The sequence below is a fragment of the Pelecanus crispus genome, chromosome 5 (genome assembly GCF_030463565.1).
Source record: "Pelecanus crispus isolate bPelCri1 chromosome 5, bPelCri1.pri, whole genome shotgun sequence".
Classification (NCBI taxonomy): Eukaryota; Metazoa; Chordata; class Aves; order Pelecaniformes; family Pelecanidae; genus Pelecanus; species Pelecanus crispus.
Genome location: NC_134647.1, coordinates 77217751 through 77233312, shown reverse-complemented (window position 1 = coordinate 77233312; position 15562 = coordinate 77217751). Strand labels below are relative to the sequence as shown.

General features: G+C 38.4%; 1 protein-coding gene across 1 annotated transcript in view; it reads left to right on the top strand.

The window, feature by feature from the left end:
• The window catches only part of COL24A1 (collagen type XXIV alpha 1 chain), a 171227-nt gene that overhangs the window by 107394 nt on the left and 48271 nt on the right, over positions 1-15562 (top strand). Inside the window, exons 27-30 of the mRNA XM_075711229.1 lie at positions 8885-8938; positions 10846-10899; positions 11919-11972; positions 12737-12790. Coding sequence (XP_075567344.1) covers positions 8885-8938; positions 10846-10899; positions 11919-11972; positions 12737-12790 — 216 coding nt within the window. The remainder of the gene's footprint in view (positions 1-8884; positions 8939-10845; positions 10900-11918; positions 11973-12736; positions 12791-15562) is intronic.

Below are 15562 nucleotides of genomic sequence, written 5' to 3'. Positions count from 1 at the left end.
AAAGATGGTATGGAGTAAGGCATCTGTCCTTCTTGATGCCTTGTGAAGTTTGTGTTACCGGATGCTTGCTGACACCAAATACAAAGAGGCTTTGTACAAATAGCATGAAACAATGTGCAATTACTGTACAATTAATTTAATAGTAAAGGTAAAGGGAAAAAGAAGTTGCTAAAAAGTTGATAGGAAGTCCAATGTCTAATACAATTCTGTGTGTATGGTTTCTTCCTTCTGCGCCACCCCCTGATTTGGCTTATCTATTGTTTATTGTTTATTCATGTTCTTTATTGACTGAGTTCTTCAAAGTACAGAATATGATATATACTTTTAAGCCCATGGTTGAAATACATGATACTGGTTTTTTAGCAATGGGGAATCCATCACAGTATTCCAGTTTTCCAAAAGAAAACTAGTGCATTTCCTGAATAAGTTGTCAAAAGAAGCAATTGTGCAATAATAAATCCTGTAAATGTTGATTTCACAGCAAATTATGACATGAAGCACATGTGTGTGTCTGCTATTGATATAAAAGGGTTGCACCAATATTTTTCTTATGTTTCTTTCCATTTTCTTACTTTTTGTGGTATCATCCATCTTCTGTCTTTGACTAATACATCTGTCACGCGTGCCTGAGGTGCCAAAATAGTTATTGCTTTTCTGTAGCAGCTTTTCCAGGTCAAGTACGGCTTAATATCTGCTTAGAAAAATACAGATGGCAACTGTGCACAAGCAGGGAAGTTTCAACAGCATGAGATTGGACCATAATGCTTGGTTATTCAGTCTAGTAAGATAGGATATGTGCTGAAAAACAGCTTTGTCAATAGGCTAGAAGCCATATTGTCCAACATTTCTTCAGTCACATGAAGCTGCTCACCCTTTAGAGCACATTTCTGCCAAAGTATTTTTGGATGTTTGTCCAGCGTGGAAACTGAGTAGACTAAATTTATAAAATGTTCACTGTGCTCATAAGCTTAAAATGACACACGTTTTAACACTGGATCAGGAATGTGCCCGAGATCAAACTTGAGACACTATTCCTTAACCGAGTCCTACAACAAAAAAAGGTTTTCTCTGGCTACCACATAGGCCCTGTTTAAAGGAGAAGGTGGGCGGGTTCAGGTGGTGCTGCTTGGCTAAACAGAGCCCAGAGCTGTGATAGAACCCAGCAGCTGTCCTTTGCTGCAAGACATTCAGTTAACTGCAGGACCATCAGGTCCAATTGAAGAGGGATTGGTTAAGATAGTGAGAAGGAAGGGACAGCAGGCAGAGCAAATTTACACTGCTGATGAGTCAAAATCTTTTGGTAGTCATGCCAAAGGAAGCAACCACTTCAGCTACTGAGAAAATTGCCTTTACAACTTGGGGGGAGGAAAATCTCACTTTGCTGACATGTGCAACTGGATTTTGTATGCTTAGATCAGATCCTATTCAGTGATGGATAGCACATATTTGAAACCAGCTTCAAGTATCTCATACAAATGACCTGTCTCTGTTAAAGTGTCAGGGATGGTTTAAGAAAATGATTCATTGCTGAACTTTTATGGCACAAAATTGAACTCATCTGAACTTAAAACAGTTGCTTGTCAGGATTGTGTGTTACTGTGTGGTAATGCTAGTGTTTACCCAGACTGGGCCGCGCTGAATAAGTAAGTGCAAGTTAATTCCCATTTCTCCTTGCCAGCTCCATTACAGGAATTCAGCCCTTGGCCCATATACTTCTGAATTAGAAATCAGTGACGTTTATACGCATATTGAGACAGAGTACAAGGGTAGAACTGTCAGCTGCAGCATCTACAACTAAATCAATCAAAAGGACAAACTAAAATAAGCAGGGTTCATGAACACAAATTCTGGAAAAATAATCTTCAAAGACCCGGAAAGGTTACATGTCAGCAAGTTTGCCTAGTTGCAAATAGTTTTTCAATCAGCAGAAGAGAAACCAAGCTGAAATGAGAAGTGCTTCCCCCTGAAAAAAAAAGCTAAAAAGAATAGAAAGTTACAGTCCAGCAAAGAGAAAAAAAAAAAAAAAAAAAGACCCTGATATTCAGGCTGTCAATGGCAGAAAATGGTCAGCCTGTGAGAGTCTGTGGCAAGGCAAGAAAATGCTGCAGTCAAGCTGTGTGCCTAGGAGTTGAGTTGCTGTCGAGAATTCTCATCAAGCAATTACCAAATTTCCTGCAGAGGTAAAATTTAGCTGGATTAGGCACCAGGGATGCTTAATTCATGGAGAATGGAAACTGCAATTCCTTTTGCTTGAAGAAAAGATTAAATGGGTTTTAACTGATGTTTTCAGGATGCTCAATATGAGTTCTTTGAACCATCATGAAAAGTCTGGGCTTTGGGGATATGCAAACGAGAATTGTAAGCCATAGGCCAAAAGAAAAGTCAATTGAGGAAAACCTTTTTCTTCAAAGACTGGTGAATGCATGGGGCATTGCCAAGGGCTTCAGAAGAAGGAACTAGTGGAGCTGCTTTCAGAAACCTGTTGGATACAGATTAATGTAAGTTCTGTGAAGGTCTTATGGTGAATGGTAATAATGATCCTTCTGTGTCTATGTTGTGTTTCTTGTTTTTACCCTAGATGAACTGATATGCTATCATTGCTGCTAGGTCTTTCGAGAAGAGTGGGGAAACAGGTTAAAAAATCTGGAGGTTAGCTTTTTCAAGCTGTTGCTCATTTTTCTTGAAGGACTTTTTGCTAGTAGTGCTCTTCATCAGCTAGTTTCAGCTGCCATGCTACCCCACAGAATACCCACAGCCCCATACCCTTTATGGTTTAAGTTAAGGCTAACACCTTAAATCAGTCAACACTCCCTATACCATTGAGAACAGTCAAACAGAAGGATAATCTGTTCCGTGTGAGATTTGTTACCCGAGAAAAAAAAGCCACTAGTTAGATGCATAAATGTAAACAACTTTTATCCCAATTCAATATAGCGGAGACTTGACTCTCTGGAGTAATATCTACCTTCAGAAGAATATTTTTTCTCCTTTGCACAGATTACAAAAAGCTACCAGTGTGAACTTGACAATCAAAACTTCTATAAATGTCATTATTCTGATTGTCACTTGAAAAGTGAAAATACTTCAGGTTTGGATGGAGTTTGTGTCACCTAATTTGCTTCATGTTATCTCCAAGCTGATTACGGCAAGTAGACTGTGTAAAATGCCGTATGGTTCCCAGCGAGTGAACCATGTCCTGACTGCCACTTATAGTACTGACCTCAGGCTGCCTTTTTCTCACGGTCATTTAAAAGATTCACATACAAATGAAACCCTTGCAGATCTAGTAGAACATCAGAAAAGCGTACTAGTCCTCTGCTCTTTCCCTGACCAAGAAAGGAATTTAGCCTTTCCAGGAGGTCAGATCCTACTTGTGTGGTAGTTATTTTGCAACGGTGGTGGTGTTTTCCCACCACCTGATCTCTAGCTTTATATCCATACTTATTTGCATGCCCAAGTGATTTTGCAGCACTAAAATAGGAGAAAAATGTTTAAAGCTATTAGCAATAATCAAGGATAAGTTGTTCCAGCATGCATTAAACTTATTGAATAATGGTGTAGGTTTCAGCACACATCCCATCTTTTCACTGTTTGTCCCTTTTACTGTCTGTCTGAATTTAACTGATGTATTTCATGTGCTTTAGTGGTTTGGGAAGAAAAATATAGAGGAATAGTATCTGCATATGGCATCTGCAGTTTGGCTTCCAAGGTTTTGGCAGTGGGCACATCCTGCTGCTACTTTGTAAGCTAGCTTCCTTTAAATGCAAGTATTTCTCTGCATTCAAACAGAATTACCCTACCACACTGGTGTTACTGGAAGCAAAATTTAACCCATTTATTTCTTTCCTAAAACTGCTGTAGATTAAGCAATGGTGCCAGCACATTTTGCATTTCAAATATTCAGGTAGTTGTAGTTTTGAGTCCTTTAAAAAATTGAGTGAAACATCAGCTGTGAGGTACAAATATGGTGCATCTCTGCTTTCACTCACCTCCTCCACTGGCAGTAACAAAGCATAGATTTTTCACTCAGATTTAACTTTCTCAACAGACAGAAAATGCCAATGATCTCAGTGTCAAATGGCCAGATCTCAGCGTCAAAAAGAAGAAAATAGCATCTGCCTTTCAAATGTCATGCTTCCCAGCATAATCCTGGGTAAGGCAGCTGCAGATCTTATGTCACTTCATAACATTTTTAGTACTGTGGTTATGAGTTAGGAGATAGTTTCTGAAGTTTAGAGGTGGAACCACCAGCTTGAATAATAAAAAAGGACCACACAACCAACAGCCAGGATCGCTTTGTGGCACATATACAGCAGTTGGCACAGCTGTCAGCCGAGAGCTCCTCAGATGCTGAGGTCTGACATGGGGCCATTTTCTAGTCTACTCTTGCATTTTGATAATTCAGACTAAAGTGCCATTAGAGGGCAAATGTAGTATTAGTCACTAAGCGATTCAAAAGTAACTAATTCAGTAACTGAACTGGCAGTAAACTGGCATCAGTTTACTTTATGTTCTTTATTTAGCTTTTCAAATAACCCAAATTACTAGAGTTTCTCCTTTCTCTGAGAAAATACATCCTCCAAAATTGATCCTGTTTCCCAGTGGTCCAGAGACAGGGCTTTCTTTAGAACTTCAGGTTACTCTTGCCTCTAAGTGCAGTGTACTAACAGCTGCTCCATTCAGTTCATACCTGATACTGGTACAGTAGTAAGCAAATGTTCTATGCAGAGGCTCTGTTGAAAGTCTTTAGTGTCAAAAGCCTGTCTGTGGCTCATCAATATACTATTTTTGGTCAGATCAAAAACAGAGTCACACAAAAGCACCGATCTGATGCAGATTCACCCAGAAATCTACGACTAGCAGGGTTTTTTATTCCAGAGCAGGTATCAACCGTCCATGACGCCTCCTTTTTCACAGATCAGCTGCCTTTTGTTCTACTGCAGATGATTTGAAGCCCAAATAGTAGCCAGTGTAAACCCTGCATTGTGCTTTCTTCCTAATTTTTGTCCAGGCCTAATCTGGGTCACATATGTTAGAAGCGTGCATGCACGGATCCAGTATTAGTGCCTATGATACCAGGGTCCAGATGGATTGGTTTAAAAAAATATTTGTAAGTACCATTATGTCTGGCTAGCAAAACTCAGCTTAGATTAATATTTATCTCTTAGAACTTCATTTTTATAATGTTACAAGTTGTAGAGATATTTTTCTATCTATCAGCTGGGTATGAAATACTAGAAACTGATTGTTAGAGCATCCACTTTTCTTCCTCCTCCTGTCCCTCACCCTTGGTTGTCTTTTTAACATAGGTAGTTGGCTTGAATCTTCAAGGATCCTCAAGTAAATTTTGATCTGTTAAAATCAAACATAAATGTTAGCTCATTTTTGGTTTTTTGAGTACTGTGCCAAAATGTATAAAGTTCTTCACGAAGTATGAAGCTGACAGGGTCTTAAAGAAATGTTTAAGTGGGAATCTTAATGAGCAGGCAGAGGTTATGATATTGCTGAATGCTGGGTCTGCAGTGAAGTGATTCAGCACAGATTCAGCAAAATTTTAATAAAAATTAACTGGAAATACAAAAAAAAATTGATAGAAAAATGCTAATGTGGCAAGATAATATTTTAAAATTACTCATTATACGATACTGAATAAAAATGTTTGAAAATGCTCAATTCTAAATAACATCAGATTTGAAAATTTTCAGTTAGCACAGAAGAACATGTTAGTGTACAACCTGAGAGGTAACTGCTTCCACAGGCATGTTTGGAACCAGCTGAATATTCATTTCTCACTATCAAGCTTTTCAATGGATTACTCCATACTTGGGTTTGCATTAAGTACACAATGTGTTTTGAATTATTCAACTACAGTCCAGTTTCTAATACAGAGCATATGACCTGGCAAGGTGTTTTTGTCGTTCTCAGGCATGTGTTAGTTGTGAGATCTGGTCTCTGATTAGTTTTCCACAAAAATGCTCCTGTCAAGAAGGTTTCTAAAATGCTGTTACTGTCACTGGAGAGTTTTACACAAATCCTTGTAAATGAAAGTTTATGACTGTTTTTTTAATAAGGCTTAAAACCAGGATGATTTTTCTTAAACATTTCAGAGTTTTTTCCTTTACTTTTCTGTTGCCCTAATACATTCAATTTGATTTCTGGAATCCACCACTGCTCCACAAAGGATTGAAGGGATGCTGGAAGACACCGACTCAACAAACCTGCTTTGGACCGTATTCATCCTCTTAAGAAAGAAGGACAGAGAGTTGCAACCTCAATCCAGTCCTAGTGGCCAGTCTCTATAATAAACCAACCCAAACCTGGGATTTAAGAAAGTCCATAGGGAAAACAGTGCTTTATGGCTAATGTATTGATGGAACAACATGTTTGGCGCTCTCATTGCACTTTCTCTTCACTGTATGCTACTAATTGGTTTAAGGACCAAAATTATATTCTTAAGTAAGCTTTTTTTTTTTTCCCCCCCCTCTTTTGCCTCTGCACATACCTGCCCTAGCTTTATCTCACTCTTGGACAATTGCCCTCCGTTTTGGATGGAGGAGTGGAAGAGGATTTAGTTAACCTGTCATGAACTTCCGTCCCCTTCATTCCTCTTGAAGTCCCTATTGCCTTTACCATTTCACTGGCTTCAGTTCTTCTTGTCATCTTGAGTATTGTTTTGCTTTCCATACGTATCCACTTCCACTCATGTGGATGGTTTTTTTCCATCTTTTATATCAACAGAAATCCACTTGCTTCTTTTAGCTTTTTTACTGTAAATTTTCTTTACTTAACTACTTTCTTCTGAGGAATGGCCAGTGTCTAGGAAGCTTGCTACTTAATAGCCAACTTTTGTCCCTGCTGTGGAAGGTGTTTGTAGGCTAGACCTAATGTTTTGGGTAATACAACAAACAGCATATTCACAATCACTGCTTCCTAGTCATTCCTTCTCTTTCAGACCAGAGCACCTTAGTCAGAAAGACAATACTTTTGAATTGAAAAGGGGACTCGATCCGGCGACTTGATCAGGGGCTGTATAGTAAATGCTTTGCTGCTGGTGCAAGGCACAGCTATCCATCTTTCTAATCAGCGTCTTTGGTCCTGTAAACAGTGTGGCATTGGCTGGGGGATCAGGAGCGTCTCTGTGGAAGGAGAATAGGTCTGAGTTACACCTTGGCTCTGATTACGTCTTCTGTCCTTTCTGGATTAAGAGAATCAAAGTGATTAGTCTTTAGCCTTTTGAAACTGTACCTCCACACCCCTTATCTTGATGAGCAAGAGTACAAGATAATTCTTTGTCTCAGATTTCTGCCTGGTGCTGAGGCCCACTGTTGGCCATGACTGGTTGCAGTGGTAGCTCTCGTTCTCAGAGTTCATCGCGACAGTCCTCATTCCTGCCAGTGACGTCTGGGCATCGCCTTAGTGCCAGTATCACCAGGACGAATCTTTGGCTGCTGCCAAGAGACGTCACAGTTCTGACATACAATACACAAGTTCTCACACATAATACATCCTTCCAGCAGCCACAGAGATGCCTGTTTATGTGTTTAGCCCCCCAGAAAGTAGTTTGTACCAGTATTGTCAGCCTCAAAGGCAGCTGTATTAATGGCTTGTTGCAATATATTTAAACTATGAGATTTCTAGAGGAGCTAGCAGTCCAAGAAAATAAGAAGCTATTATAAAGCCTGTTACTTTGCAACTGTTATGTTAAAGTACTTGAAGCTGAACTCTATTGAAATAATACAGGTAAAAGCTGAAAAAAAATTTTTTTTTTTTCCCCAAAGGCAGAGATCTCAGACTGGAATGTTGACTTTCTGCTATGACATTATTTCTATGGAATAAACTACTACTAGGCTCTTGAAAGGAATATGAGCTGTCTAGTGAGCTCAGAAGTAATGCTTTTAAAAAAAACCCTTACTTAAGTGCCAGTGTAGTGCTACTTAAGCTAGTACATTCCTACATGTGTAGAGATAGTAATGCCAATGTGTGAACTGCCATTTTATTTGCACTTTTTAAAGTGCAAATAATTTTTGCTTTTTAAAGTCTTACAGACATGGTACAGTTGTGCATTATGTCACTAGAAGCTTCCATGTTTCTGCCATCTTTCATGAGCAGTCACGCGATGTACTCTGGGCACCTCTTGCTTTTTCTTCAAGCTCACTGTTTCATACTTTTCTCAACAGGGCCCTTGCACTATAATTTTTTCTGTTTGTTTTCATTTGACCATAAAGGGGGTATTGAAAGCACTTGGGAATAAGCTTTTTAAAAGTACTTCCTCTCATGTTTCCTATTCCATATGGTGGTACTTGTTCTATCCAGTGGAAATTTGTGGGAGAGCCTCGGGAGAGAGTTATTTCTTTTTTAAAAAGACTGAAAGGCTCTGATCCCCTGACTTCAAAGACATTTGGGGCTACAACACTTAAAGGGAAAATTCTGACAACACCTGATCCAATATAATTTTTGTTTTGACTGGCTTTTACTTTGTTCCACTGAAATTTATTCCCCTTGAAATTTGTGGTCAGACTGAAGCACTAGCAGAGCAATTATCACCTTTAATTGTATGTTGGTAAAGCTTCTAGCACTGCAAGATGGAGCTGAGTGGCAGACCTTAGGTGCTAGCACAGTATGATGATTAAATTAATGTAATTTCTTTTCGAGCAGTAGCCATTTACTGTTGGTGTGTCTAGATGCAGTGATCCTCCTGCGTGGATTGTAAGCCAGGTTAGCTTGTGCAGTCGTCACTTCCCCGCAGGAGCACTTACACAAATAGACCAGTGGTTCTCCGGGATGAAGAAATGTGCCATGCTCTGCTGCCGGGTTGCTGGGGAGCTGCCAACCATCAACTAGTATGGACATTGTACTAATAAAAGTCTGTTTCCTTTTTGTACAGGGATCAGCTGGCTTACCTGGAGAAACTGGGCCATCTGGAAGCCTTGGCGAAAAGGTATAATAACATATCTGACAACTCAGCAGCAAAAATCAGCTTTGCAAACCATTGTGGTGATAAAATATTGGTGAGAGATTGTTTACTAATCACTGAGAAAGCTAATATTCGTGTGGCTATTTCAGAGTACAGGGATGTAATAAATGGTAACCCAAATGCTGTTATTTGAGGTATGCATCTGGTATCCTTGCTTTTACTTGGCAATGAATTTAGAGCTGATAGATTTGATATCTTGTTCATATTATGGCACTTACTTTATTATTCACTGCTATTGATTCACAGAAACTGGCATAAATTATACTTGTTTTATACAATAGTCACTGGTTTTGCACTGCTACGTAGCGAAGACAAGAGCAGAAAGGTAAAATTTGGCTGTATGCATTAACTGAGTAAAGAAGACAACATTGTTAGTTTTGTCTGCTGTGCAGTAACAGTGGTGTTTATGAAAGCAAAGTTTGGCAGACTTAATGAGACTAGAACAGTATAAGTAGCTTAAGCATATTTGACATGGTTTTATTTAGGTGAAGTATTTTAAAAGTGAAAAACAGGAAGCTATTACTGGACTGGATGTCAGCTTCAATTATAATAAAACCATGATTGTTTGTCAGAATGATCCAGCACCATTTGTATTTCTTCCCTGCAGGGCTGAATTATTTCACCTAGACTGGTGGCTGCTATTTAGATATTTTATTGAGAAAGTCTTAATAATGTATTAGAACTTCCATGAAAATCTGAGTATAATTTATATAATCTATGAAAGGAAATAAATCAGTGGAAAGCACTGCTTGTTAAAACTGAAATTTAGATGTCTCATATGGTTTTAATCATATCATCTTAGAACTCAGTGTCAAAGGATTCTTGTTCTTTATAATTACACTTGGCCCAACAAAGATTACCTTGGGATACTGCTGCTGGTTTAGCTAGGAGGGAAAAGGCAGTAAAAGACTAATTAATCTACCAGCAAATGGAAGCAAGCTTCTTCATGGTGCAGTAATTGTTGTCATTGCTATGCTGTTTCTGTAGAATTTATTACCTTCCTTTTTTACGGATTAAACAGTACAATGTAAACATGCTATGTGGATTTAAATGACAAACATACTTCCAGCATAATTATTTTAAAGAAAAGTGTCTTTACAGTATGCAGCATAAAATATAGTAGCATTATCACTATGTCATGTGTACTCTCTGCAATAAAAGTGTATTATTTGTATGGGGATAATCTAAAGCCAAGCCCGATGTTTGGGCTGGATGTTATACGAATAAAAGGTAAGAAAGTGTGTAAGACAAGAAAGAGATCCTTCCTACTTCCCCTAGTCCTGTTGCTTCTGCAACTGCTGACGGGCTGGTCTTGCTTTTAGAGCTGTGCTTTCCTTACACATACCTAAGAAATGAGGGAGACAACTTTTTTTTTTTTTTTGCTTGTTTGTGGTGGTGAATTTTATGGATTAAAGAAGAACATATAAATTAAAGAAGAACTATAAATGTGATGCACCCAACAAAGAGAAAAGGGATCTGCTAGCTGCAGTTGACAAAGACTGATGTACCAAATCTCCTCTTCAGTCTTCTAGGAAAAGGGAGGACAGAGAAATTCAGTTTTATCATCTTTTCAAAATATGAGTGGGCTTGGAGGAGGAAGGAGTGCAGAAATTCAACAAAAGTGAAAAAAGGCCTCTGCACTGTTTCTGAAGGGCAGTCCCTGAACCAACGGTGTTATGCACTGCAAACAGCTGTTGCCTTTAGTCTCTTGTAGACTATGGACTACAACCCTCATGAAAGACCTCTTGGATTGCTGTGGTATTGTTATTGCAGGTTAGCCTTGTTGACCAGATATGCCTGGCTCAATGGACATGGAATGAGTCAGGAAAAGAGCTCTCACTGGTTTTTTTCTCTTTAATTTTTTGTTAAAGGGAGAGCGAGGCAGTCCAGGACCAGTAGGTCCTCCTGGAGAGAAAGGTGTCATGGTAAGTCATAAATAACATAGAATCCATAATTATGTTACTTACAAGGCACTTTACTTTCCAAAACAGTAATAAATTCTCACTTTTCTGGCTGTGTAAGCTTTATGGAAAGAATAGTATTTATGATGCGTTATTCCTGGGAAGTTTCATTTAGCAGCTTTATGCCCTCTGTGGAAATGACATTGTGAAGTGATCTGCTGAATGAAGCAGCAGAGCAACTGCGTTTTTTAAAAATGGATCTAAGCAGAGTTACATAAAAAATTAAACACAATGAGTTGAGAGATAAATAAGGGAGGGAAAGTAAATGATCAATCTCCTGTGTAGGCTGGCTTAACACAGGTTATTCTAATAGACAGGCTGGTAACCAGCATCACCTCTGATTCTACTGCAGAGCAGTACCCAGACGGCCCCTGGGCGCCAGTCTGGGGGGACAACTGGCTTCCCGACAACACCACTTGTCCTAAATCAGGATGCACCATTTCACGCAGCATTAGACAGTCTAGAGGCCACTGTCATGTTAAGTAGGTTGGGGCACAGAAGTAAAAGTTGTACACATGTGCCCACTGTCACATTCGTGTTGAAGTTCTCAAGGAGAAAGTGGTTAGGGTTTGGTTGTGTGTTTGCTAGCGAGCACTGTGATGGCTCCAGAATGTACAGGGAATGCATTTTGTCCTGGCCAGTCCTGCCCACACCAGGATGTGTCCACTTTCTGTTCCCACTGTCACAGCCTTGACGTGAGAATTTTGAAATTCATTTAGAACTCAGCAGCTTTTGTTCCAGTAAATCCCTGTCAACTAGTGGCTGTATGGGGGAAAGCTTCTTAGGTTGCTTTAATGATTATTGTGATATAGCCAAACAAATACCTGTTTTCTAAACAAAATTTTGGGAATAAATTTTGCAAGATTAAACATTTTGTTAACTTACCTCCACTTTTTCAGACAAGTAACTGGAATTGTTATTGTTGTTATAATAAGAATTTTGATAAAACTGTTCTGTCTTTTCTATATTTATTTCAATTCTAGGGCTACCCAGGACCTCCAGGAGGCCCTGGACCTGTGGGGCCAGAAGGATTACCTGTAGGTATAGAGTGGTGCTTTGCTTTGACATAAAATGCACCATTTTCAATTTGTCTTTTTGCTCTGCTGAAACTAAGAATGGTTTCTAATTTTTACTGCAGTCTATAAAACTGTCATGAAAATTTACCCATCCGGACACAAAGTCTGTTCACCTGCTCTTTACCAGGATGATCCATGAGAGACAGGAAAATTAATTTACATCATTTACTCATCCATTTAAAAATCATTCTGTTGAGACAAGTAGGGGAATAGAATTTTTTTAAGGATGGTTTATAATTGCACAACAATTTTATTTGTAATTCATTGATGCCTAATAGAATTTAAGTATATTCATTATGTGTTTAGTTTTGTTGTTAATCAAGAATAAATTATATTCTAATTTGCTGTGTATAATTGTGTTATAATTTGGCTACTATGGGTCTTCAGTACAGACAAAACCTGAATCTTTTATCACAAATTATTAGGCTTTTTTAACATAATATTGCTGAAAAACAAGTATCCTTTAGCAATTTTGGGATGTTGGACAGAAGTAATTTATCCAACAGTCATGTCATGATTTCTTATTCAGAATAAAGTTGCATAAAGTGTCTGATTTAGATTTTTCTAGACAAATTGCACTGACACAATTAATTGAATTTTAACCGTGAGTGAAAGTGATTGATTTGTATTGGTTGTATTGACTGTTGCTCAACGTGCATGAGCCTTGTAGTTTTATGAAATCTGCATATAGAAGACAATGAATAATAAGTTTATTTGACATGTAGGGACCTTCAGGGGCAAGAGGACCACCAGGGCCCCAGGGACCTAAGGGAAGAAGAGTAAGTAATATTGCTGTTTCATGTTACTTAGAGCAGAGAGTAGTGTGTTGCCGATATGAATCTTGACGTGTAACCCATGTACAGTTGCTTCCTTTAAACTCTGTCCTCTGGACTCAAGCTATTTGTACTGAAATCAGACAGATGATACTTATATTTCCATGTAGGAAATTATATGAATCTTCATTTCTCCTCACATTACAGTTAAATGGGGTTTTGCCATTGATTTCAGCTGAGAGCAGGACCAGAACCAGAATGACCACTGGCCTTATTTTCTGTATACATAAATACGCAAATGCTGGCATTTATAACTACCATTGGACTGTTTCAATATTTTGAGAACTATTTTCTTCATCTTCATGTCATTTATGTCTTTGGAAAGACAATCAAATGTAGTTCTGAGAGAGGAAGAAGCAAAGTCAGAAGACAGCGTATGCTAGAATCTCAAACCTCTGATTAGATTGCCTTTTCCATTTCATGCATTTTTATCAGGGAAATGGGAACTGTTTTTTCACTGTATACAAAACACTACTCCAAAGCCCACAAAAGCCAAGAGGGAGTCTGTCCACATGAATTCGTATGAGCATTTGATCACAGTGCATAAAATCAGTATCAGTGAAAGTGCAGCAGTTTGTTACATGGGGATGGTTGGCTACGTGGTTTTCATAAACGCTTTCCTTCATAAACGCCACCAGTCACTTGCACTTCCTGCCTGGAGGTTTTTTGGTCACGTTTTTGCAGTCTGAGCTCAAGGTGCCTGCAGGAAGCGCTTCCAGTTCATAGTATAAGATGGGTTTGGTTGCAGCATGAGCAAGTGTCTTCTCACTGGATTTATGGAGCTTGTTGGGAATAGCGGTGAAGATGCACCCTTCTAACATCAGCCTCACTTAGCAGTTTGACAGCATATCCAGGCTTCCTATGAGACTTGTACAACTCGTACCAGTGGCTCGTACCACTCGTTCCTGATAAAGTCCCTGAATCTTTGTCAGTGAGAGAATTCTGGTGGTTTCTTTCTGTCATAGGAAGCAGACACTTTTGTTGCTACAGCAAAATATAATTGCAGCCTTCCTTTATCCTCCTTTGTTATTGCAATACGTGTGTTTTCTAAGAAAATACATGGTAAAATTTGAAAAGGTGTAGGATCTGGAGGTTTCACTCCAGTTAAAGATAGGTACTTGAGAAGCACACGTTGCATTTTAAATAAGATTTAGATTAGAAAATATTGTGATTAGCAAACTTTATAATACAAAATTTATTAACTATTCTTCTACATTTCTTTTTTGTGATTGCTAAACTATTAAATAAGAGATTGGGTAAAGAGTTAGATTTTCAGTATATTCAAAAAAATATATCTGAATATATTATATATTTATTTTTATCTATATTAATATAGTATATTTGGAACCATATTTTGAATATTCATTTGATTTGAAATATACAATATTTTGAATATTCTGTATATTCAAAATATACAATGCTTAGCAACTTTGCAGTACACTACAGGATTATTCATAAGAAACTTCATATGTTTCAAATGAGTCTTCCTTCTTTAGTATGGTTTTCTCCTCCTTCAGAAGAAATCTGTTTTAATTTACCTCTTTGTTCATGGTGCAGTTTGTAGGAACAATTTGTGAAATGTAGCATATGAAATGTATAATTTCTGTCAAAAGTCTGCAATAGTGGTTCTGGGTTACCCTGTATTAGCGAGGTTTCCAGCTGGCAATGGCGAGTGGGTTGTTTTGTTTGGGTTTTTTGTTTGTTTGTTTAGTTTCAGACATAGTGTATAATTTATTCCAGACTTCAGTTTCCTTAAATGGATGAAGCAGATTTAAGCATATACATACACTTAGAACTTCTTGTGCTTGTCTGAAGTACCTATTGGTAGGAGATTTGTCCGAGTTTGGGTTTCAGGATTAAGGAAGTTATCTCAGCAGGTCATGGAAAAGGACATACCTACCATGATCCGAGAGAATCTGTATGGTCTTCTGAAAATAGTCTTCATTTTTCCCTTACAATGGTTTTTAAAAGCCTATTTAAAAGGATATATTAGTAAAAATTTCTTTCTGGGGAATTAGTTTGCTAATTTAATAATAGACATTTTCATTTAATAATGAATTACCTGTTAAAAAACCCCAAACACAAAATCGCAGACACTAAGAAATGTTCAGTATTACTTTGGTAATTTTACATGCAAATGCTTCCCACATCTCACAGGTCACGTGCTCATTTTCTGAACTATGTCACACATATGTAATCTATCAGTGCCCAGAAAAAATGACTTTATTGAGGCCCGTTTGTCAGGCAAAAGTGAAATGCAGATATATTTGTTCATGTACCATATCTAACGAAATTCAAAGAGAAACTTCAATTCTTGCCCTTGCAGAGGGCAAGAATCCACCCCTCACTGATAAGCACAGTGAACTATGGAGAATTGGTGTAAGCAGGAGTGTCCAACTAGCATCAGCTAGCAGAGAATTAGCTCCTGAAGTGTTCAAAAGGTGCTTGTACAAATGTGCTCAGTGGCGAGGGGCTCCTGGGAGCTGACGTAGTAACTAAGGCAGCCTTCTGACAGGAGTGTGAATCCCTGCTTTGATGTAGAGGAGCGGAGGGAAAAACAGCCTTTTAAGTTCACAGGCAGACTTGAAAATGTAAATCAAAACAGAAATGCAAAGCAGTTGTGAGGCTGAAAACAAGCTTGGCACCACTTTTTCTTCAGTGGCTTGATTCAGTGAAACAAATGGGTGCCTTACCTCTCTGTGATTTCAGTAGGAGCAT